Source organism: Saccopteryx bilineata, chromosome 6 (genome assembly GCF_036850765.1).
Source record: "Saccopteryx bilineata isolate mSacBil1 chromosome 6, mSacBil1_pri_phased_curated, whole genome shotgun sequence".
NCBI lineage: Eukaryota > Metazoa > Chordata > Mammalia > Chiroptera > Emballonuridae > Saccopteryx > Saccopteryx bilineata.
This window is the reverse complement of record NC_089495.1, coordinates 206,555,299-206,580,479: the sequence shown is the minus strand read 5'-3', so window position 1 is coordinate 206,580,479 and position 25,181 is coordinate 206,555,299. Positions and strand designations below refer to the sequence as shown.

Genomic DNA, 25,181 nt, shown 5'->3' with positions numbered 1-25,181 from the left:
CCGTGTCATACTGGAAAGGCCCTGAGATCTAATACCGCCTCTGGGACTAACGCGCTGGTCACTTTGTCCTCCGCTTTCAGAGCCCTAAGGCTGCAGAGACAGCCTGTCTGGGGTTGAAGCCAGGCTCTGCCTCCTACTGTCCTTATCACCTTGGGAAAGTTCCTTCAGGCCTCTGTGCCTCAGTTTCCTCCTCCCTCACAATGCCTAGGTCACAGGTAGGCACGAAGGATACATGAATGAATGGCTTGAAGCTATGCGGAAGTTGCTTACACTAAGGATAGGGACAGGTCTGTACTATTAAAATTATGATTTAATCAAAGTTATCAAGGTATAACTTCCAAACAATAAAAGACACTCCTTATAAGAATACTGTTCAGCCCTGGTGGTGGCTCAGTGGATAGAACATCAGCTTGGAGTATGGACATCTGGGTTTGATGCCCAGTCATGACACATAGGAGAAGCGACCATCTGCTTCTCTTCCCCTCTCTCCCCTCCCCTTCTCTCCCCCTTCTCCTCCCGCAGCCAGTAGCTCCATTGGCTTCAGGCACTCAGGATAGCTCAGTTGGTCCAAATGTGTCAGCCTCAGGTGCTAAAAATAGCTGGGTACTCAAGCATCGACCCCAGACAGGGTGTGGATCCCAGCTAGGGCACATGAGGGAGTCTGCTTCACTATCTTCCCTCTTTTCACTGTAAAGCCAGAAGGCAGGGCCAGGGCCACTATCATAGCAGCCTGGCCCATGCAGGTTCGCATTGGATTCGGACAGTCGGTAAAGAAACCATGGAGCCAAAAACTGGTGGGCCATAGCCTTTAATCCTACCTTGCACCCGGCGGGCAAGTAAAAATACACACTGGGCTCCAAAACCCAGTCACACTCAGTGCTCACAAAGCCACTGACTTATCCGAGTTTCCTAGAATCAAAGGTTTCTAGCTCACCAGACTTATTCACCTCTGTTCCCTGTCTCCTTCCTAATCCCAAATACAAACTCTACACAAACTGGCATCTCACTCAGCACTCCACCATCTTGGCTGCTTCTCCTGGCCTCCTCCACGTGGCCTTTCTCTGCTCTCCTCTGCTCTCTTCTAATGATTATCTCAGGAACCAAGAGCCAAACTCTCATTCCGTCCCCATTTTATAGTGTAGAAATCCAAACCCTTAATCCAATATACAAAACAGGGAAGTCTCTAATACAAAGTCACCCTCTGAGGCATGATAGGATTGTACTGCCCTACATCAAAAAGGGTAGGAAAGGCTTAATCCCAAAACCAAGCCCCAGGCTAAAGGATTCTGCCTGCCTTTAGCCCACCCCAACACACATTAATATCACCTGGGCGATGGCCTCCTCGTGTTATCTTTAACAAAGTGAGCATAATACATTTTATCTGCCCAACATCACCTAAAAACAAAACAAAACAAAAATCAGAATACTGTTCAATGAGTTTGGATAAATAAGCCACCTCAATGAAGACCAAGGGCGCTTCAAACTCCCAAAAGTTCCCTCTGCCCTGCAGTCAATCCCCGCCTCCGCCCTCCCCCTAACCCCCACCCCCTACGTCTCTGCTTCCTGTCCTGATGGATGCGTTTTGCTGGGTCTGTAACTTCATGCAAATAGAGTCACCCAGCGTGCACGTGCACGACGTCTGGCGGTGTGTGTGCTCAGCATAACGTGTTTCCTTGGTTCATCCGCGCTCGCTGCTGCGTGGTACTGGTAGTTTGTGCCTTTTTATTGCTGTCGCGCATGCTATCGGCAATTATTTTCTCAGTTTCAGTTTCCTCATCTGTAAAATTAGGTTAATAATTTCCACCTGGTAGAACGCAGCGGCGAGCAGACAGGGGGGTGAGCCACGCTGCAGCCTCTGTGATTCTCCCGTGGAGGACCCGCCACCCACACACAGGGTGGCTCCGCCCACCGTCTTCCCCCCATCTCCCCCTTCCCCCCACTCCCCAGATGGGCCCCTGCCAACGTTCCAGGGGGCCTGGCCCCCAAAGGGTCAGGACCTCGTGGAGCTGATGGAGGAGAAACTTTCTGAATAACTGCATGGCCCTAGACGATGGCAGTTTTTTTTGTTTTTTTTTTTAATTCTTTGCCTTGTGTCCTTTTTCCTACTTCCCCGTTTTAAAGATAATTAAAATGCAAGCTGGCACTCCTTGCAAGGAGACAGCTGAAGATTTAATTGCCCCAAGAAATATTTTTCAGCGAAAGGTCCCGCAGTAATGGCACCTCCCGGCCCGGCCACCCCAGCGCCTTTGCAACCCTCTCACGGCATTAGCGGTAATGCGTTCATCTGCATGGGCTCGGGGGTCTATTTCCTGGCACCCAGGGAGACGCGGGGCCTGAGTGGGAGCTGACAGCCTCCGTAGGGCCACAGCCTTCTCGCCATTAAACTCTCACCCGGCCTCATTCCGGAGACAGCTCTGTGGCCCAGAGCCACGCGACCGGCTGCTGCGGCAGCTGGCCCTGCCTTGCCCAGAGCAGCCTGCGGGGACGCAGCACCTTCCACCACGAGGGCTTGGCCGGTTGTCCTTGAAGCAGGGCCGGGGAGGACGCGTCCTACCGAGCCGCCACCGCCAAGCCCCCAGCCCTTCGGACTCTTGAAGTGGCTACGTCCCCAGCAGCGCCAGGGCTGTGTAATTTCAGGGGAGGGGAAGGCGCTGTGCAATCCCCAGAGGAGACATCAAAGGCTCAGACGAGGGTCACTAGCTCCTTGCCCGCTGGGGAGCGCGCATCGATTTTTTTTTTTTTAATAAGTGACTGCTCTGAACCTAGAGATCACGATGACCGTCTAGGGTTTGGAGTCCTATTCCAAACAATTTCCAGTTCTCTTAAAATGTCACGCAATCTCCAACAACTTCTAGCTTTCTTTCTTTCTTTCTTTTTTTTTTTTACATTACTCTCCTGTTTTTCTTTCCACCCTCCTCCTGCCTTCCTCCTATCCCTTCATTCCTCCTCCTATGCAGCCAACAGATATTTACTGGATGCCTTCTAGGGGCTGGGCAGAGGAGTACATTGCTGAGCAATGGCAACACCTTCCTCGCCCCAAGGCAGCTCCCCGGGCAGTGGAGGGGAGGGATGTTAATCAAATAATCACAGGGTCCCCGTGTGATTGCAAACGGTGACAGACCTTACAGAAGGGAAGTTCCAGGCAGGAGTGTTACCATGGTGTTTGAACAAAGGAATTCGGCCCAATCTTTGGATTGGAGGTCTAGCAGGAAAGACCCAGCAAGTGTTCCCGGCAGAGGGAGCAGCATATGCAAAGGCCCTGGGGTTCGTTCCAGGAACTGACAGGCCCCTGATGTCGCTGGGAGTGGTGGGGAGAGCAGTACTGTAGAGGGCTGCGGAGTTCAGTAGGGGCCAGCCCACACCGGGCAAGCTTTCTTGGGCTTGGCCCTGCCTCTTTCATAACCTCTCTGACTCCTTCGTACACATCCTTCAAGCCTCAGCTCAAGGATTTCCCTCTCAGGAAGCTTTTCTGCCCTGTGGTCGGCTGAGGGAGGCCCGTGGGCCTTCTCCTGAAACTGAGAAATAAGACGAAAGATGCTATTAGGTTCTTTTTTATCGCCGTCCTGGGGCATTGTTTAAAAAGGCCGACGGAGGGGTTAGTTAATTCTGAGTGCTCTGTGTCTGTGTCTGACTTGGCTATTTGATGAGGGCCTAGGTTTTCGTAAAGGCGCACGCTAATTTGTACATTTTTGTCCAGGAGAGGTGCCACTGACTTCTGTCTTTAGAAATAATAACTCCAAAGGTATGATTCTTTTTTTTTTTTTTTTTTTTGTCGTCTTGGAGAACATCAACCTAAAAAAATCTTCTCTCTTCCTTTTTGGGAAATCTGTAAACACCCATTTACTGGACTCTTGGAATCAGCTGACCCCTCCTGCCGGCTCACTCATTAATGTGTTCGTTCTGTAGCTGTAGGTCTCGTGTTTGATAGCTTCCTGGAAATCTCACGCTGCCCCCACCACCACCACCACCCACCCCTGTTCTAGCAGCATTCCTAATTGTATTGGAATTACCAGATGCTCCGACTCCCTCATGGCCCATGAGCTCACAGGGGTGTGGCCCATCTTTCTTTCCTCAACAATGTTGCTGCAGAAATTTTGCACTGAGCCAAGTTCACCGTGGGAGCTTGAGAGGTAATTATTGGCTGAGTGAGTGATCTTGAGCTTATCTCTTTACTGTTGAGAGACCCAATTTTCTTATCTGTGACATGAACCCCGCAGTACCCATCCTATATCCAAAGGCTGTAACGTTGTAACTTTTCGGTGAAATCAAGAATTCAAGCCCCCAGGCTCCTGTCTGGCACCAGGCGGCCTTCAGTCCCCCTTCCCCAGGGGCTGGATCCTAAAGGTAGGAAATGAAGTTCTTGTGTCGTGTGGGGGAGACCATGGCCGTGGTCTGGTTGGGGAGGCACTGCATTATTGCAGGGTGACTCACTGTGGGGCCAGGACAGTCACAGGGACGTCCACCTGGTGTGGACAGAGAGCCCAGTCTGGGCTGGGGAAGAGCAGGAAGTGTCCTCAGGAAGGTCAGGTGGGGTGAAGGAAGAGGACCCTGAAAACCAGGCTGGAGTGCTGGAGTCCTCAAAGTTGGTGAGAGGGAGCCCAGGCTACTGAGGGAGGGAGGGAGGGAGGGAGGGACTTAATAAAACTATTTCAGCCAGAAGAGGAGTCCCACCATCACTGAGCTCCTCCACAAACTTGGCCTGTGTGTGTGTGTGTGTGTGTGTGTGTGTGTGTGTGTGAATATGTATGAATACATGGGGTGTGTGTGTGAGAATATGTATGAATACATGGGTGTGAATGTGTGAGTGTGAACGCACATGGATGTGATTGGGCGAGATTATGTATGTAAATGTGTCATGATTGTGCATGACCGTATGCAAGTGTGGGGGTGTGAAGGGGTGAGTGTGAGAGTGTGAGTGTGTGTATATGAATGCACGTGAGGTGTGTGATGTGTGAGTGTGTATGGAGGTGTGTACGTAGACTGCTCTCTGCCCCACTCTGTTGCACAGGGTCTTAGATCTAGGTCGACTCTATCTGACCTTCATGAGAAGCCCCTTGCGGTGAAGACATCTATTGTCCCATTCCTCAGGTGACCCAACCAAGGCTTGGAGGGGAAGCTGCTTGCCCAGGGTCACAGGGTGAGGACTGTGTGTGCTGCTGCCTCTGTCCCCCTGGGGAAAGGGGAGGGCGTAGGATGAGTGAGGACAGTAATTAAGGGAGTCTCAGTCATGAGATGACAGCTAGACGGCTCGCCCCGGGAGCCAGCCTCGGTCTTCACGCCCAGCTTGGCACTTTTTCTCTCACTGTTCCATGTGCTATTTTGGTCACTGGGATGCTATCTTTCAAATGAACTCAGCCACACTCCCCCGAACCCCTCCTGGGAACCGGGCCCTGAGCTGGGCTTGGGGACCAAAAATAAAGCGTTGACACCATCTTTAAGAAACTGCCAGGCTGGAGCAGGCATCAAAGTTGGGGGGTCGAGTCCCCAGGGGCACGGGGCACCAGTCTCTTTGAAACTCGGAGGTAAAACTTGCACACAGGGAAGTGCGGACGTGCGAAGCCGCCACGGAAGGCCTCTTCCATGTGCGAGCCCGTGTGTAACCACCGCTTGGAGGGGGGAGCCGCTCCCCCTCACCCATCGCGCCTTCCAGCACCTTCCAGCACCTTCCAGGGCCCTCCAGCGCCTCCAGCGCCGCTCCCTCCAACGACAGCCTCCCCCCCCCCTCGCCCCGACTTCTGTCACCAAGCCTTGCCTGCTTTTCAACATCTGGGGAACATGCTTTTCGAAAGCATTTACAATTTCATAATCTTGCATTTGGAAAACAAACTCGGACCTTGATCAAGCACCGTGCTGTGGTTAAGGGACGGGTGCAGTGGGGACCCCAGAGGTGGCAGACCAAACCTGGGGAACCCCCAAGGGCACATCTGCTGGCGGGTGATCAGGCAGGTGCCTGGGACAGCCCTGGTGCTCTTCGGGGTGAGCCCACGTGGTGTTTGCGGCCCCTTGTAGAGCTCAGGGCACCCCAACAGTGTCTGAGGGCGCCGCTGTCTCTCCAGCAAGCCCCAGCCCCCCCTTCAGCTGCCCACCCAGTGCCCACCCACACCCACGGCTGCACCACTTCCTGGATGGCGGCCTTTGGACAAGATATGTAATATCTCTGTGCTTCAATGTCTCAATTAAACAGGGGATCATCGCGGTGTCGGGTGTCTACCTTGTCGGTTTGTTAAGAGGATGGAGTGAATTGACGTTACATAGTTAATATTTGTACAGAATTGGAAGAAGACTGTTGATACATAGTAAGGGCTTATATAAAAGTGAAATAAGATAAACACATGTCTGGTGGGATATGCTAGAAGACTCAGTGGCTTTGGCAGTTGGGCATTCGAGTCTTGAGGAGGGGGCGGAGCTTCCCCTGATTATCACGATGAGTGGGCTGGGTCTCTGGGGCCTCACGGAGTCGGAGGTTCCCCTCTTTCTCCTTTGCACGGGGAGCCCGCAGGAGGTGTCCAATAAATGCCAATGCTGGCCTGAGTTCCTGGCAGGCAGGAAGGAAGAGGGTCCCTTGGCTCCTATCAACGCTCGTTTGGGCTGCCAACCTGCACGGAGTTGGGGAGGAGGGGGTTGGAGCCCTGGAGAAGCCCCGCCCAGGTGCTGCAGGGAATCTGTGTCTCCCCCCTCCCTCCCCACCCCCGTCTCCTTGGACACGCAGTTCTTCATTCCTCCCCCCACACCTTCCCAGAAAAACAGAAGGCATCTTTCCGCCCACTCAGCCTGGAGCCATGCCTCCAATACCTCATCCCGCGAGTAGCACACAGATGTCACAGAGCGCTGAGTTCTTCAGCGCAGCCAAGGTCCTGGCCTGGGAGGCAGGGGACCTCCCAGCCCTGCAGGAGGCTCTGTGCCTTCAGAGGGTCACCGCTCACATGGACCAGGCCAAAGGCTCAGTCTCGGGGGCTCTAACCCATCTGAGTGCGAGTCTCTCCGCTCAAGTACAGATTCCTGTGTGAATGGTCAGGTCACGTGCATGTCCTGAGCCTCATCTGCAAAAGGGGCGTGAGCAGCCCGGGTCGGGTAGCACCGTCAGTTAGAGATTCATCCCTCTATACCAGGGTTGCAGGTTCGATCCCTAGTCAGGGTACATACCAGAACCAACCAATGAATGCCTGAATACATGGAACAAGTAGTCAGTGTTCCCCTTGCTCTAAAGTCAATAAAATCTTTTTTTTTTTTATGGCCATGAGCACTGCTGACAGTGATGACAGTTAAAGGAGGCGGCAGAGTGTGGTGGGGAAGAGCCAGACTCCTGGGGTTCAAACCCTGGCTCTGCTCCGGGACACTGGGGAAGTGACTTTACCCCTCTATGCCTTCGCAGAGCTCATTCACCTGTACAATATGGATAACCGGAGTTCCGGTCTCACACGGTGGCTGGGAGGGATTAGACGAGTGAGTACCTGGAAATGCTCGGCATGTCGCCACCCTGCACGGTCCGCAGCAAGACGCGGGGTGTTGAGGTGAGCTCACTGGTGACAAGCTGGGCACTGGAGTCAGGAAGCTGGAGTTCTGAGTCCCAGCAACATCCCTCATTAGCTGTGTGACCCTCTGGAAGCTACGTCGCCTCTCTCTGTCTTGTTTATAACACGAGGTCAATAAAATGACCTCCCCCGAGTTGTGAGGTCGATGAGTTTAATCAATGAAAAGTACCAACACACCCGTGAGCATGAAATATTATAGCATGGCCATTCCTATTATTAACAGACTCACAGAGGGCAGGTAAGGAAGCTGGTATTTATTGAGCACCTACTAGGTCCTAGCACTTGACATGGGTCATCTGGCAAGGATCTTCTAGGACGAGCAGTAGGTTTCTGCACTTGGGAAAGTGAGGTTCTGCTTGTCCAAGGTCCTGCGTGCGGGGAGGGGTGACCAGACCCAGATGTGCAATGTTTGGTGGGGGGAGGGGAGCAAAGACCCAATGCTTAGTGAAGGACTGCGTGTCCCTAGCAGAGGGCTTGGTGCCCTCTGACCCCCTTTAATCCCACAGTAACCCTGGCTGGGGGTGTTACTGTCTCCGCTGGCTGATGACGGACCTGAATCAGAGAGGAGAGCGGATTGAATTCCTGCAGCGTCGGGGTTCAAACTCAGTTGTCTGTGGGAATCCCGCCCACGCAGGTGCCTTGGGCACAACGTCACACTCACTCCCTCCGAGCTGGGAAAACAGAGTCTCTGTGTCTATTTAAAACCCAAGAGAGGGACACCCCATGCCATCTTCTTCTGGGCTCCCGGACGCGGGGGCGGGGGTGGGGGGATATACTCACGAGAGACAAGGACACTCAGCACCCCAAGGGATTGTTGTTACCCAGAAATCTTTATTACAAAAATATTTTGCAAGCCAAAAAGTTTAAGTTGCAACTATATACAAAAATGGGGCCTGTTTCCTTCCCAGCAGTCTTAAAATAAACTCTCCAAACCACGCTCCTTCCGCACCGTTGTCTTGACCTCTTCCTTTTCCTGGGTTCGTTCGATACACAAGGTACGAGACTCCGGGCTGCCAGTCAGCTGAAAACTACATGGCTTCCTCGGCCTCAGTCCCTGGCTCCCCTTCCAAAATCCAAAATAAAATTAAATTAAAATGGCACCAAGAAAACATTCTTTCAAGATTCCGTGTGAGTGTGTACGGGTGTGTGCGTTCTCTCTGGGCAGAAGAGAGGGTGACCCAGGGTGACCAAGGTTTACAAGCCAACCTTTTGGAAATTTGGAAATGGCCCAAGCCAGGTGGCTGGGGGGCACTGGGCTCCCAGATGCCACAGAGAAATTCTAGCTCATCGGGCCAAAGCTGCCCACATGGCCCTCTGGCTCAGCTCATCCCTGGATGCCGTCATGTGAAACATCAAATCACCGTTCCCCAGAGGGCAGGGTCTGTGCCCAGCTCCCTGAGTTCCCCCTGTAGGTTGTGCTGCCCAGGCAGGACGGGCCGGCTTCTCTCTTGCCCTGAAGGCTGCAGCCAACAATTCCTTGGGCACCAAATGTCTGGACCCAGGGCGGGCGGGGGTGGGGGTGTGTGGGCAGTGACGACTAGTGTCTCAGCTCCAAGAGCTGGGGGGGTGACACGTGGAGACGGAATAGGCAGCGTGCCACCTGTGCTGGCCCCGGGCCCAGCCAGGCTGTGGCTCTGAATCAGGAGGGCAGGTGGGGGGTCGGAGGACCACGGGTCACGGTCCCTGCCCGACCGCCTGAGACAGAGGGACAGAGAGGTGGGTCAGCCCTGGCTTCAGGGGCTGCGCAGGCCGCTTGTCTGTCCGGGATGCATTCCAGTTTCATCCTGATAGGGTCTGAGAGCAGCAATAGGGATGCGTCCTGCCGGGCTCGGCTCAGAGAGCTGGAAGGAACGGGGGTGGTGGGAGGGGGGAAGGCGGGAGGGGGGAAGGCGGGAGGGGGGAAGGCCGCGGAAGGGGTGGAGGGAAGAGCCAGGCACAGCTTCCTACCCTGCACGGCCCTAAAGTGCTTATGAGGAATGGCGGGGAGGAATGGCGTCTCTCCTGTCCCCGTCCCGGGTGAGCAGACGGAGGCGTGAGGTCCCGACAAGCCCGCAGGGTGCAGGGGGCAGCACTGGCGGGTTCGGGCTCACCACGCCGGGGGCAGGAAGGCAGCGGCGCCCGCCACGTGGCGAGGCGGGGAACGTGGCCAGTTCAGTCCCGGAGAGAAAGCTTACGCATCTCCGTGGAGCAGCCCAACCGGAAGAAGCTCCTTCCCCATCCTCGGGGCTCCCGGACGCGGGAGGAACCCACTTTCCACTGCAGGATCTCCCCCTCCGGGAAGACCGACTGCTGAGCCTTAGACGGCATGAGACCCAACCCCGGATGCACTTCGACACGTGCATGACAAGGAGCCAAGATATGCTGCCGTTGTTTTAAAGAAAGAAAGAAAGAAAGAAAGAAAAAAATAACAACAACAATAAAAAAAAAATAAACACAAAACGAAACACCACAGAGCAAATTTTCTAACACCTCGGTTTCAAGATTGCACGTTTCACATTGATCAATAATTTACAGGCGTCCACAGCTGCATGTTGCTGAGTTAGTTTAGTGCTAGCCGGGAGAAGCAAGCTCGGGTCTAGAGAGGAGAGACGGGGCCGCGCGGGCGTGGCGGTCGGGAAGCCGGGTCCTCCGGGGCCTCGGAGCCTCGGAGGGAGGGCCAGAGGAGCAGGGTCTTGTTGCTCAGTCCTTGGTGGCCTTGGTGGTGGAGGAGTCCCCGGAGGGTCCTCTCCCCTCCCTGGGGCTTGTGATTTGTCAGTCCAGGGCTGCGGGTCACCAGGACTGCTGGCAGCAACCTCAGTGAGTCTCAGGATGTGGTCCCAGGGTTTTTGGGTCGTTGTTTTTTTTTTCTACCTTCTCCTTGAATGTGGCAGTTTAAGCTAAACAGAACTTCTCCCAAAGCCCCAGCGGGATGGTGGAGGTGGCGGAGGTGGTGATGATGGTACAGGAAGCAGGTGGACTGCTCCTCCCTCCTCTCCTTGGAAGATCAGACCGCACAGTGTCCAGGAGGCTGTCGAGCATCTCCAAGGCCATGACCAAGCCCCGTGGCTGACGGAGAGAGGCGTGAGAGTCCTCGGACCCCTGGCAGCTCACGTTCCCCGATGGTCTGGTGGCATCAGCCTCCGTGTTTGGCAATGCAGGGGGAGCGGTGGTGGGGGTGGGCATCGCCACCCTGGAGTACTGGACAGCCACGTGGGTTGGGGAGACAAGAGCCAGCCTCATCCTTGGGTCCCAAGCAAGACCTGTGCCACCCCGGCCCTCCGGGCACTGGGCTGGCTGGCCCACGTGGGGCAGGAAGGCTCACGGGCGCAGACCCAGAAGAGAAGACCTAGGCTCTGTTCACTTCCGCGGGACCTGGACGCTGGCATACTCCGAGTGGGACGGCTCGGGCTTGGGGGCCGGCTGTTTGGGGGCCCGGTTCAGGTGGACCATGTCCAGGTCGGCGTAGGTCAGGGTGTCCTCGGGCGCCGGCGGCCGGACGGACTGAATGCTGGCGTACTCCGTGTGGTTGTTGGACTCCGCGGCCCGGGCGGCTGACTTCTTCCTCTTGGGCAGGTTCAGGTCTGCGTACGTGATGTCGTTGTTGTCCTGGATCTAAACGAGATGGAGAGAAGGTCATTCTGGAGCCCCTAGAGGCCTTCCCTGCTTGACTCATTAGTACCAAGTCTGGATGTTTCTGTCGCCTCTCGACCGCCAGTGACTCAGCCGTAATTCACACCCAGCTCTTCTCTGGCCAACGTCACCGTCTCTGATCCACCCCCCCACACACCCCCCCACACACAGCCTGCGGATCTTCCTGAACGCCACGGTGGTCACCTCCCAGCCCTGACTCAATGTCACCCTCCTCCCACGGTTCTGTCCCGCCTTGCCAGTACTCCTCCCTCTGCCTAGCGCCTGTCCCCCTCCTTCTTGTCATGGATTCAGTCCACCTTGTCCATTCAAGGACAAGCACTGCTTGCCTGACCAGATGGGGGTGCAGTGGACTGGGAAGCAGAGGACCCAGATTCAAGACCCCCGAGGTCACCAGCTTGAGTGAGGGCTCATCTGGTTTGAGCAAGATTCACCCAAGCTTGAGCCCAAGGTCGCTGGCTCGAGCAAAGGGTCGCTTGGTCTGCTGTAGCCCCCGGGTCAAGGCACATATGAGAAAACAATCAATGAACAACTAAAGAGCTGCAACGAAGGATTGATGTTTCTCGATCTCTCTCCCTTCCTGTCTGTCTGTCTCTATCTGTCCCTCTCTGTCTCTGCCACACACTGAGACACCCCCCCCCCTTCGTCTGGGTCCGGGGCTCCTTCCCCGCGCTTCCTCAGCCCACGTGTCTCCACCACGGCATCCACCGAGCAGGGCAGTAAGTGCGGCTCCCCCGGTGGGCGGGGACCGTTATTCGTGGACCTGTTTATTCAACGAGGCATGGGTTATGGTGCAGAAACTGAGGCCGACCCCTGCGTCACCTTATTTAGGTCCCCTCACAACCTTGCTTGGTAGGAATGATGAGCCCCCTTTTACAGGTAAAAAAAAACCTCCGAGACCCAGGGAGGTTAAAGAAGTTGGTGAAAGTCACGCAGCTGGAGAAGAAACGAAGTCTGTGGGATTCTAAAGCTGTGGTCTGACCACACACACACACACACACAGACACACAGCCCCTCCGCCCCACGCCCTGCCCGCTCATACTTCTCTCTAGGAAACCCACACCAACAGCATTAAATGCCCTCCCTGGCAAGGGTTGGCACCTGGCACCAGAATCCCAGACACGCGCCCCAAGAGCTGGGTGGTGACTGCCTTGCTCACTGCCCAGGGCCGGGCGCATAGTAGGTGCTCAACAAGCCTTTGCTGACTGAATTTTGTACAGGTTTCTGAGATGGGTTCTTTCTACTGCCATTCTTTCCCCGGAGGGTTCCAGAAAGAAGTCCAGAGGTAAAAATGACAGGAGAGAAGGTCCCCGTCTCCCACTCCCATGGTTGGAAATTGTCTTGTTTTTCTAATTACCACCTGCGCTGGTGCCCAGCTCCCCCCCCCCCCCCCCTGGCGGGCCGTGCCGGGTCAGGAGAGCAGGCCTCACGACACTCTGGCCTACACGCCACCCGTGTTTTACCAGGCCCGCGATTCTTCCCCAACAGATCACATCTAAAGTGATGACAGCAGCCAGGAAAATGTCAAGGACAGCTGGCGTTCTCTTGTTCCAGGGCCAGGGCAGGACTTGTCTGGTTACGGGACTCCGGGGAAGCCCTCCTCCTCCTCCGAGGTCTGACAGCATCAGCCCGGGGAAGGCTCAGCTTCTCGGGAGCAGACCAGCCAGCCAGCCAGCCGGGCGGCCTGGGAAGCCTGCCCCGGTCATGACAAGGAGATGTGGCCAGCTGGAGAGAGGGTGTCCTTGCAGGAGGTAATTGATGACACAGGGTCTCTCCAACACAGAGAGAAGATTGGGCAGGCTACATGGGAGCTGGGCGGAGGGCTCCAACAGAGGAGGGGCTGGCCTGCCTGGGCAAATGGCATGTGGGCAGGACGGCACCGTCCACAGGAAGGAAGGCTGCAGCCTGCAGACTCCATTTATAAAGGACACACACCATGGAGGGCGCCCCCTGGAGGTGTGCAATGGGGTGGCACTGAGTCAGGCACCCCTGGCTGCAGCAGAGGGAGAGAATGTGCAGAGAACCAGGGAGAAACGCCGAACAGAGAGCTCCCCCGCCCACCCCTCCCCGGGCAGAGAAGTCTTAATTTAGCACAGAATCTGCAGCTCCGGCTGGCTGGCGGAAGAGAATCACACCATCGCGCTTCCCGGGAAGGGCATCTCACCAAGGACTGTACCTGGGTTACTTCTCTGGCGTTCTTCTCGGGCTCGTGCAACCTAAAAAGGAAAGAGACACACGGATAAAAATATCCTCCCTGTCTCAGACGCTCATGCACATTGATAAGAATAACATCGAGATTCCACTTCCTCTACGGGCGGAGGACACGGAGGAGTGGCCCACGGCAGAAATACAACGGCTTACCGAACGTTTGGACGAAGGAGTCGGTCTCACGAGAAAGGGGTTTTAAGCAATGCATTATTTTTTTCTTTTTTAAGGTAGCTACTCTACCAACAAGGACCTTTAAAAATTATAATACTCGGTGCTGGGGCTGATATGGCGAAACGGACATTTTCATACGTTGCCGGTGGGAGGGGCAAACCAGGACACTTTTGGGAAGTGGCATAGCCGGAGCCAGAGCTTGCAAGGTCAAGTGTGTCATCTTTTTGACTCATAATTGCATTTTTTTTTTCCTGGGTGAGGGGAGGAGGATTCAAAATATAGAAGAAGCTTTATGCGCACAGGCCCGTGGCTCAGGGCAGAGTGGGGGGCGGGGCGTCGACCCTGTACGGCTCCGCCCACCGGGGACTGATTAAGGAAATTAGGATAGACTCCTCGATGCAGATTTAAAAGGCTGATGAAGAGGTTTCTTTTTTCATTACACATGATTACATGAAACGATGACTGTAAGAGAGAAAAAAAATTCCCAGTGAAATGATGTCAATTACAAAAAAAAAACAACAAAAAAAAAAACCCGTGTGGGTAACACTGGAAGGAGATGCAGTCAGATTGGCTCACAGCAGGGGTCTTCAGCTGCTAGTTTTTCTTCTTTTTTTTCCGTTTCCCATATTCTCCAACTGCTCGGTATTATACACATCTAGGTGTTACCATTAAAAAAAAATAAAAAACAAATAAATAAAAAGAAGGGGGAAGGATGAAGTGTCCTGGTTTAGCACAGACGCCACCCGGGCACCGGAGGCTGTGATGGGAGGCGCGGCTTGCCTCGCTGCAGGGTCACAGTCAAGGTGGAGAGCAAGCCAGCGTCTCTGGCCCTGCACAAGTTGTACGAATTCTCCAGCCGTGAATTGCGGGGACGGGAGCCTGGATAATGTCAGGAGTGAGCAACGGGGCTTGGCAGCGGGGTTATTAATGGACTTGGCACAAGCGCTTGGCTCAGAAAGCTGTTCTGGGGCAGGATGGGCCCAACGCGGCCACAGAAACGACCCCTCTAGGCACGGGGACAGCATCCGGTAAGGGAGGTCACGCAGCTGCTATGCACATCGCACCACAGGCTTCCAACCCCTCTGGGGCTTCCCAGGCCCACTGGGCCAAGTCCAGCGCACTGCCCCTCCACCCTGCTGGTAAGCCCTGTGTGGTCTGGCCACTGCTGACACCCTGCCCCCCCCCCCTCCCGAGACTCACTCACTCCCCTGTCCTCATCTCCCCGCTCACTCGCCACCAAATACTTCAAGAAGGCTACCTGAGGTGGCATGCTTGATGTGTCCACAACAACAGCCTTGAACGGCCGTCTTGACCACTCCTGGTTAACTGGTGTATCGTTCAATCCCAGCTTTGTCCCTGGGGAGGGTCCTCTGGCAGGGATGAGCGGCTGGGCTGAAACTCCTTGACAATCTCAAACCTCCTGGTAGATTTTCCCACCTGGTTTATGTGTCTATCTGCCTGCCTGCCATGCTTCCTTGCCCCACGGGTGCTCTAAAAGTGCTCAAAAGTGACTTGGCCGATCAGACTACCCCAGGGCCTTTGCATACCCAGTCTTCCCTGCTTCATCAAGTTCACTCCTTCTCTCCCCTCAGATCCTGTTTCACATAATCCTTTCTCCAGGACACCCTCACCGAACCCCACCGCTCCCTCAAACTCCTTTCTCAGAACACTGGGTTCCTTTCTTCCAGGACAACATTACAGACTGGAAGGAATTATCCAATTTTTGTGTGTCTGTCTTCCCTCTGGTCTCCATCTCTGTGAGTGGTACTGCTGTTACTCATCCCTGTGCTTGGGCTAGAGGCGTGGGAGCCATCCCTGAGTCTCCTCTCTCCTCCATTACAACCCAGGTCTAATCCGCCACAAGGCTTGTTGACTCTGACCCCAAAACACATATCAGGCCCACCCACTCCATCACCTCCACACCCCAGCTCCCGAGACTCCCGGGGTGCCTCCTCCCTGCGTTCTTGCCTCTACTCCTGCCCCTCTGCGCACCATTCCCCACGTGTAAAACACACAAATGATGGCATTAACATTTTTCTGCTCAAAACTCTCAAGCCTTCCCCCGACACAGTGAAGTCCATCTCTGTCACCTGCCGGGTGAGGCCCACAGGACCTGCCCCTGGTCTCCCATCTCTCTCCCCCGGGGCTCACTCCACTCCAGCTGCCCTGGCCGCCTCCACCACATTCACACAAATGTCTGCAACTGCTCCTGCCTCAGGGTCTTGGCCCTGGCTGTTCGCCCTCTGCCCAGTCCACTGGTCCACTACTGCTCCAGCTCTCCCCATGACTGGTGCCTTCTCATCCTTCAGCTATCTTTGAAATGCCACCTCCTCAGAGAAGCCTTCCCTGATCACCCACCCCACCGCCTGCACTGCCCGGTACCCAGCTTTATTTTATTGGGTCAGCACCTGCATCAGGCTGTGTACTAACCTCCAGCCTTGTGTAGCCACCTGCCGCCCAGTGGACCATGGTCTCCACGTGGGCAGGGTCTAGGCCAGGGGTCCCCAAACTTTTTACACAGGGGGCCAGTTCACTGTCTCTCAGACCGTTGGAGGGCCAGGCTATAAAAAAATCTTTTTTTTAAAAAAAATATTTTTTTAATTTTTTTATTCATTTTAGAGAGGAGAGGGGGAGAGAGAGAGAGAGAGAAGGGGGGAGGAGCTGGAAGCATCAACTACCATATGTGCCTTGACCAGGCAAGCCCAGGGTTTCGAACCGGCGACCTCAGCATTCCAGGTCGACGCTTTATCCACTGCGCCACCACAGGTCAGGCCTATAAAAAAATCTATGAACAATTCTCTATGCACACTGCACATATCTTATTTTAAAGTAAAAAAAAAAGGAACAAATACAATATTTAAAATAAAAAACAAGTAAATTTAAATCAACAAACTGTCCTGTATTTCAATGGGAACTATGCTCCTCTCACTGACCACCAATGAAAGAGGTGCCCCTTCCGGAATTGCAGTGGGGGCTGGATAAATGGCCTCAGGGGGCCGCATGCGGCCCACGGGCCGTAGTTTGGGGACCCCTGGTCTAGGCCCATCTCTTTTCCCGCGGGAGCCCTGACACCAGTAATAGGCCGATGCAATGTCAGCGCACCTTACGTACTTGAGGAATGAATGAATAAATGAATGAATGAACGAACATCTCTCCCATTGAATCAAAAGTGAGACCGGGGCTAGTGTCTCTCCAGCTTCCTGTTGCAATCCCCCAGCTTGAGGCCTGGCGCTGAGCTGGGGCTTCCATCAAATGGATAGATGAAAGACTCAGGGAAACCCTAAATATTTCCAGGATCAACGCTGCGAACGTCTGACGAGTGAACAAATGGCCGACTGAACGCGCCCGGGTGCCCAATTAAGGGAGCAGACACACTCCGCCGTCTGAGCCCGGGGAAGATGACAGACAACGTGCTTGCCTGTACGTTCCACGCGCGGGGAGTTAGACATAGCCCCGTCCCTCCACGGGCCCCGCAGCCTTCAGGGCCCTCTGAGCTCAAAGCAGCGGCGTCCCCCTTGGCGCCCCGCCCCCCGCGGTGCTCCGTGCTCCCCACGCGGCGGTCCTCCGTCCTCCGGAAAGCGAGCGTCTGATCCCAGCCCGCCTCGCGCTCGGAAGCAAGGCTGCTACGCGGAAAACCACCATTAGTGCTCACTCGCTTGCCCTCGCTTTGGTTTAGAGAGATGAAAGGGGAGCCAGCGATCTCCCGGCTCCCTGGGTAGGCTCACGCTGGAAATTTTTTTTTAAAAAAAAGAACAGGCAGAAAACGGTTCGCTTCTCTGGGGAAGCAGAAACAGGCAGCACGAGGCATGGGTGCCGAGATCGTTAGCTCCAGCGACAGAGAAATCGGGGCTGGAATCCCAGCGCCCGCACTCACTGGCTGTGGGACCTTGGGAAGGTCACACGACTCCTCTGAGCCTCGGTGTCCTCAGCCACACAGCGATAACCTCCTAGGACAGGGGCTCTAAAGCCTGACCTGTGGGTGGCGCAGTGGATGAAGCATCGACTGGGAATGCCGAGGTCGTCCGGTTTAAAACCCAGGGCTTGCCCGGTCAAGGCTCATACAACCAGCACCTACTTATGAGTTGATGCTTCCTGCTCCTCCCCCACTTTCTCTCCTCTATCTAAAATCAATAAATAAAAGTATTTTTTTTAAAAAAAATAATAGAACTGAGGTTCTCCAAGTCTGGCTCAGGAGCGAGTGGTGATGTCTCCGCAGCACCTGCACTTGTTAGAGATACGGATTTATCGTCAGGAGCTCTGGGGGCGGGGCGCAGAAATCCGTGTTCTACAGCAAACCCTCCAGAGGCTCCTGATACACACGGAAGTTCTGAGAACCGCTGCTCAATTACTTTGGGGTAATAGTAAATCGTAGGGTTTCTGTGATCATCCAAGTCGCCTTGGGGCCAATATCGGCAAAGGCATACAACAGGTTCCTGGAACCTGGTGAGAGCTCAGTAAACTTTAGCTGCTGGAGCTGTCGTCTGGTGTTCTTATTATAATTATAATAATAGTAATTATTACTATTGCTGACACTGCCCCTTTCTTCCAGAACTTACTGTCTAGTTGGGGAGATGAGTCAACAACGATGACAACCATAATCACGAAACAAACAAAAAAAGAGAGATGCTCTCATATTTGGGGCCGTGAAGCCACGGGGAGGGAGAGCGTCAGGGACTCAGAGAGGGAGGACACGGAGGTGGCCACAGTGGTTTTGGGGACGGTATCTGTTCACTCACTCACTCACTCATCCACTCATGCATTCATTTCTTCATTTAACAAACCTCTCCCGAGACCCTATTCCATGCCAGGCCCAGAGCCCTGTCCAGCTGCTCTTAGCAGCGAACATGAGGAAACAGTCCCGCCCTCGAGAGGGAGGGGTGACGACCTGGGGACAACCACAGACCCAGCTCACCCACGCGATGGGATGTCCATGAAGGACTCCCCGGCGACTTCACAGGAGGGGCTATCGATCCCAGAGGGGATAACACCCTCGCTGAGACCAGGGGACACGCAGGTGGAAGAAGGGCTGGCCCACTTTCGCTTCTGGGGCACACAACTCCAGGGGCGCTGTCCACAGAGCCCCTGGGGGCTGTGAGCACCCTGGGTGGTGAGTGAGCAGGGCTTGAGGAGCCTGTCTCAGGCAGAGAGAGACTCACGCACAGGGCCAGGAGGGAGGGTGAGTGGGGGCGCAGCGTGGCTGGGTCACAGCACGCGAACCCCGCAGAGTAGCCGGAAGTGAGACTGCCCGTGCCAGCAGGGCCAGCCGCGAGAGGCTTGGAGGCCTCAGGAGGCCAATGGACCATCCTGAGGACCACGAGAGCCGCTGAAGGTTTTTGAGCAAAGGGTGAAAGCCAAGCTTTGCCTTTGCGAAAGAGAATACTTGTTGTACACACACACACACACACACACACAGAACACCCCACGGTCCCCAACCTTGGGACTGTCCTTGACTATACATTCAGTCCATCAGCAAGTCCTCTTAGCTATATCTCCGAAATACATCCAGAGTCTGACCCATTTCTCAGCCCATCCCCCACCCTGGCTGAGGCCACTGTCCTCTGCTGGGACCACCGCTGACACTGCCTCCTGGACTCTCTGCCTCCACCCTCACCACCTACCACACGACACACATAGGGTCACACTTTTAAAAACAAAAGTCCGATCATCTCCCCCCTGTGGCTCCTCATCCCACTGGGACTAAAACTCCACTGGCCTCCACTTCAAACCTTCATTTCCTGCTCTGCAATTCTGAAATCCACCAAGCCATAGATATTAAAAAAAAAAAAAAAAATCAAAGATGGCCAAACCCATTTTGATGGCACAACCTGACCTAAACCGGTCTGAACCGAAGGATACTTTGTATTTACTGCTCCTAGGACAGATGTGTCTATATCTGCGAGCAGGTACACTCACGCGGTAGATCATGGCGGTGCTACGCACCGGCCTCTGCAGCGGCTCCCGGCACATGTCACCTCGGTGCTAAGCTCGCAACCACCTCTGCTTCATACTCTCCGGGGCAGAACCCCCGCTCACCTCTTCAGGGGTGCCCCCCCCCCCCCGCTGTCTGCCCGAGATAGCCCGGCCATAAATCTCCCTCCCCTGCCTCTGTGTGATCTGTCACCCTTCACCGACATGACATTCTATATCATTTCGCCTCCACGTTTAAACTGACTGCTTCTCTCATGCTGCTGTCTGCACCCCATTTCCGTCCGGTCCGGATTGATTTCGTTCGCTGCTGTACCCCCAGCCCTCAGAACAGAGCTGGCACACAGTATAGGGACTCAGCAAACAAACAAACAAAACAAAAAAAATCACTGAAGACACGAATCAACACACCGCGGCACCATCTGTGACATAATGTCATCCCCTCGGCTTCTGAGCAGGGCGCATGCGCCAGGAGGTCACAGGTGGCTTTTCTCTCCTGCTCGCCCGGCCTTCCCAGGGCCAGCCGTGCCAAGGGACTCAATAAATATTTAGTGAGTGGAGGAAAGAGCAAAGTACACAACTTGAATCTGGGGGGCGGGGGCGGGTGGGGAGGAGGAGCGTGCACAGGAGACTTCTGCCACAGCCGGAACTGGCTTTCATAGGAGCCTCACCGTCTGTGGGCGGCGCGCAAGAAGCTAGCGCCTCCGTGCAAGCACGCACGTCCTCTCATCTGAGACGATAATTTAAAAAAGGCCCGGCCCCACGAGCCTCCCAAGGAAAAGCATAGAAAGGTTGACTGGCGCGGGGTGAGGGTCACTGAATACGGATGGTGCTTTCTAATGCGCGCCGGGGGGGGGGGGGGGGGGGGGGGGGGGGAAGCACTGGACCACAAAGTAACAATTGCAAAAGCGTCCCACCCAGCGATGCCCTTACCTTGTGGAAGACGTGGAGCCCTTGGCTGGAAGAGGAAAGAAACAAAAGCCAGTTATTTAACCTAGAAACAGACTTTGCTTATGTGACTTTTTTTGGGGGGGGAGGGCAGCGGACCAAGGTTTCCTCTGGTGACACAGAGAGAAGGTATTGAAATCGTACATCCTCCCCACCACGGGAAACCCCACAGTCGCCCCAGCGGGGTGGTCCAGTATTTCCCGTGGAGGGAGAGCTGGAGCTGGGTCTTCCTGCTTTCTTACCTCTAGGAATTGCCCTAGGTCAGATCCTTAGCAGCCTCAGACCTGGGAGGAGCCACCTGCCCCACCTCTGCTTTGGGGTCCTCCCCTGAGACCCTTGAAGCCTGGGTTCCTGTCCTGCAGGGCCTGTCACTGCTGGAGAACAGATCCTAACAGGGCTGGGAGTCGGGGGGCGGGGCCGGGAGCCGGTGTGAATCCCACCTCTGCCACCAGCGAGATGGGTCGCTTCTCCCCACTCTGAGCTTGGATTCCAGCCCTCTAACTTACAGGACTGGGTTGGACATTTCTGTCGCTGCTTTTCCCAAAAGAAAAAAAAAAAAGGATCTTGGGAGGAAAGAAAGGGTACATCTGGTGGTTCAGAGGTTTTTAAACCTGTGATACGGGGCATCCCACAGAGAAGCCACCACGGGCCCGGGTTCAGCCACCGGGTGATTCGAATTTTACGGCAAAATGGTAATTAAAAAGCAACATGCACGCACTCAAACGGGCTGTGCACCTCACGTGAACAGGCTGGCAGCTGCCACAACGCCCACTAGCTTAACGCTGGGTGCCTGGGCGGGTACTGGGTTGGGAGGTGAGCGAGAACTGTCGGGAAGGTTGTAGCTTAGCCATGCGCCGTCTCAGGGAGTCCCCTGACGGATCTCCCCACCCCCAACCCCATTTTACAGCAGAGAGACTGGGTGACCCCCCTTACGGTCACATAGATGATAACGGGTAGAATTGCAGTGAAGATATTTCCCTGGATGGAGGTAAAGGAGGGGCGGCCCCTTCGAGGGACTGATGCATGTCACTGAGGGGAGAGTGATGTGTGGAGTGGTCCCCACCACCTCCCCGTGCCTCAGTCCCCTCACCTGTAAAATGGGAGTTAATAATGCTGGGACAGAGGCCGGTGGTGAGAACAGTGCCCGGCCCTGTTCAGAAGGGCTGAGTGAGGGCCAGCTGTCCCTGTCCCTGGGGCCTGTGTTGGAGAGCAGGCCTCTGCACACATACGGACCCACCACTCCGGGACTGGGTGACCCGCTTTCCAAACCCCCATTCCCCTCCCGGGCGCTGGTGCCTAAGCCCGCTGTGACGAGCTCGCTCGTCTGCCTGTGTGCCAGGAGCTCGAGGGGAGGGGCTGGGATTTCACCAACAGCCGCTGTGAACACTCCATCCAACCGGCCGCCTTGTGACCCTTGGTGACCAAGGGGTCCTTCCTGCAGGGGGCTCTCGGAGAACGTTAGGGAAACCACTGGGTGGATCGCTGGCTGAAGCTCTTCCAGATTCCAGAGACGGGGGAGGGGGGGCTGAGCTGAACCTCCCGGATGAGGAGCATGAGCCTCGGCCAGTCCATAGTTAATGAGCCCTCCGGCCGGCCCAGGAGGGAGGGAAGGACACCCTGGGGGCGGGGCGAGGGGGCGGAAGGGATGTGTGACTGATACAGGACATGCCTGCCCATACAGCCGAGCCCGCGGATCGAGCCCAGAGAGGCTCACGCTTCGCAGGCCGTGCCACACGGCCGCTCACGGCCAGGCTTTCGAAGAGAACTCAGTAGACACCATGGCAAAAAAGGGAAATATCAGAGTTCTAATTTTATCCACAGGGTGTGTACGTGTGAGGCTGAAACATGAAATGTATTTCTCACACTTGTCGTCAAGTAAGTTTCAGAAATACCGGCTTAAAACTGTTCCCTCCGAGACAGCCGGAAAGAGAGCGTGTCGTTTCGTGAGGCCCGAGGACGGGTCGGAGCTGTCACCTCAGGAGGCCTTCCCTGGGTTCAGAACTACCCTTCCACGCGGGCGCCGCTGTACCCATGTCACAGGGGAGGAGACTGAGGCTTGTGGGGGCCCAGCTGGTTGTTGGTAAGCCTGTAGCCAGCCTGGTGGGTCTGACCCCAAAGTCAGAGGCCCAGCTTGCCCCCGCGGCAGCCACGCCGCTGCGCGCACACACACGGGGCGCTGTCCTGCATTTGAACTTGGACCCTCCTGCCACCGTGAGGGGAGTTTTCCAGGGAGGCGGCTCATGTTTCTGGCCTCGCACACAATGCTGACGACAGCAGCTAACGTTTACTGCGTGCCAGGTACTTTCCTGAGCTTCGACGTGTAGTCACCCACCTAATCCTCCCCACAAACAGCCTGGCAGGGAGGTGGTGGCATTGTCCCTACCCCATCCCGCCTCCTGCTTAGGGGACTGGGCATCGTCACCTGGACAGGGAAGAGGGAAGCAGAAAGCTTGCCAGGGGTTCTTGGGAACACTACCCCCCCCCAAACCCTCTGGCCACCGGGGTGGCTCCCCGTTTCCCACCTCGAAGGCGGTCCCGGGACGACGTGAGGCCTGGCGCTGAGATGGCCATCTTGCAACCGTAAGCCAAAGGCCACAGGAGGGACCCCCGTCCCCTCCCCCAGATTCCAGCCAGGGCACTGCTACCTCTGGACTTTGTCTTATGGCTGGATGTAACCGGGCATCCTTATGGCTTAAGCTGGGAAGGACAGCCAGGGGCGGGGGGAGGGGGTGGACTTTTGGGGAGGAGGCAGGGGATCACCCACCTTTCTTCTGTCGCATTCGCAGGAGATAGAGGGCGGCCATCAGCAGGGCCACCAGCAAGGCACACACCACGCCCACCACAATAAAGATACGTTTAGTATCTTTCGAAATACCTAGGGACAAGACAGAACAGAGAGAGGCTTCATGCACACAAATGAAAACACACACACACACAAAGAAAATCAAAACCCACCGCCTCTTTTCACCAGTGGACGGGCACCGTTCACTGAGACTGCCTGCCTGGGTCTTCTCAGATGTCTCAGGCCACGTGGGCGTGTTCGTGGTCCTGCATACACGTCCCCGCACGGGTCAGCCCTAGTGCCGGAGGGACACTGTTTGGAGCTGACAGCTACAGTGGGAACCGGGCCGCCGGGCCCAGGCAGAAATGTCACTCCCGAGGAACAGAAATACGTTCTTCCTCATCTGTGTGAACCAGAGTGGCCACCGCGGTGGCCCAGGCCCCCCCCCCCGAAACTCTGGATGGCCACGGGGACAGTGAGGAATGTGGTAGACATGCAGGTGACCAGGACTCTGTCCACATCCCAGGGACTGTCCACGGATTGGAGCCCAGGACCTGGGCACGGAGGCTCTGAACCCAGGACACTTGAAACAAAGACAAGGACTTGGCCAGCCCCAGGGCACACGTGAGGGAACCCTTCACTAACGCGCTGCGGGGTGGTCGGGGGCGGGGCTCTGAGCTGCATGGAGGTGGTCGGGGCAGGGCTCTGAGCTGCAGCGGGGTGGTCGGGGCGGGGCTCTGAGCTGCATGGGGGTGGTCGGGGGCGGGGCTCTGAGCTGCAGCGGGGTGGTCGGGGGCGGGGCTCTGAGCTGCATGGAGGTGGTCGGGGCCGGGGCTCTGAGCTGCAGCGGGGTGGTCGGGGCGGGGCTCTGAGCTGCATGGGGGTGGTTTGGGGCGGGGCTCTGAGCTGCATGGGGGTGGTAGGGGGCGGGGCTCTGAGCTGCATGGGGGTGGTAGGGGGCGGGGCTCTGAGCTGCATGGGGGTGGTAGGGGGCGGGGCTCTGAGCTGCATGGGGGTGGTAGGGGGCGGGGCTCTGAGCTGCATGGGGGTGGTAGGGGGCGGGGCTCTGAGCTGCATGGGGGTGGTAGGGGGCGGGGCTCTGAGCTGCATGGGGGTGGTAGGGGGCGGGGCTCTGAGCTGCATGGGGGTGGTAGGGGGCGGGGCTCTGAGCTGCATGGGGGTGGTAGGGGGCGGGGCTCTGAGCTGCATGGGGGTGGTCAGGGCGGGGCTCTGAGCTGCATGGGGGTGGTTGGGGGCGGGGCTCTGAGCTGCATGGGGGTGGTCAGGGCGGGGCTCTGAGCTGCATGGGGGTGGTCAGGGCGGGGCTCTGAGCTGCATGGGGGTGGTAGGGGGCGGGGCTCTGAGCTGCATGGGGGTGGTCAGGGCGGGGCTCTGAGCTGCATGGGGGTGGTAGGGGGCGGGGCTCTGAGCTGCATGGGGGTGGTAGGGGGCGGGGCTCTGAGCTGCATGGGGGTGGTCGGGGGCAGGGCTCTGAGCTGCATGGGGGTGGTTGGGGCGGGGCTCTGAGCTGCAGGAGCGTGGGTTCCCGTCAACGCCTCTAGCGGTGTGACCCTGGACAAGTCGTGGAAACCTCCCCACACCGGCTTCCCCTCAGGGCGCGTAGGCCGAGGATAACCTCCTCCACACACTGGGTCGCTCTGAGGACGATCTCACGAACTAACGGATCAACCGACGGACTCGCTCTTTCATCCTTTCCTGGAAGTACTTCCTGCCTGCCTGCTGCGTGCTAGGCCGCGTGCCGGGCCCGAAGCTACGAGGCCCTGGTTCCTAGCAGCTGAGACTCAAAGCTGGGGGTCGAAAAGCTCATCTCCCTTCACACCGCTGTGAGGAAGCCGAGAGGCCCAGAGAGGGGCGCTGGCTTGTCCCAGGTCACCCAGCAAGTCTCCGATAAGAGCCAGGATGTATCATATCTGCCTGTCCTGTCCCGCAAGGGCGGTGTTCGCCCCTTGAAAACAGGACATCGGTGA

General features: G+C 56.2%; 1 protein-coding gene across 7 annotated transcripts in view; it reads right to left on the bottom strand.

The window, feature by feature from the left end:
• Positions 1–9,918: 9,918 nt before the first annotated feature.
• Positions 9,919–25,181, bottom strand: part of LOC136309490 (tyrosine-protein phosphatase non-receptor type substrate 1-like) — a 46,642-nt gene continuing 31,379 nt past the window's right edge. For 6 of the 7 annotated variants that reach the window (XM_066237659.1, XM_066237654.1, XM_066237655.1 and 3 more), the window contains exons 6-9: positions 23,176–23,286; positions 20,397–20,421; positions 13,324–13,375; positions 9,919–11,123 (exon numbers count right to left, since the gene is read on the bottom strand). In XM_066237659.1, coding sequence (XP_066093756.1) covers positions 10,869–11,123; positions 13,324–13,375; positions 20,397–20,421; positions 23,176–23,286 — 443 coding nt within the window. In that variant the 3' untranslated portion in view covers positions 9,919–10,868. The remainder of the gene's footprint in view (positions 11,124–13,323; positions 13,376–20,396; positions 20,422–23,175; positions 23,287–25,181) is intronic. The other variant, XM_066237661.1, reaches the window with a different exon arrangement.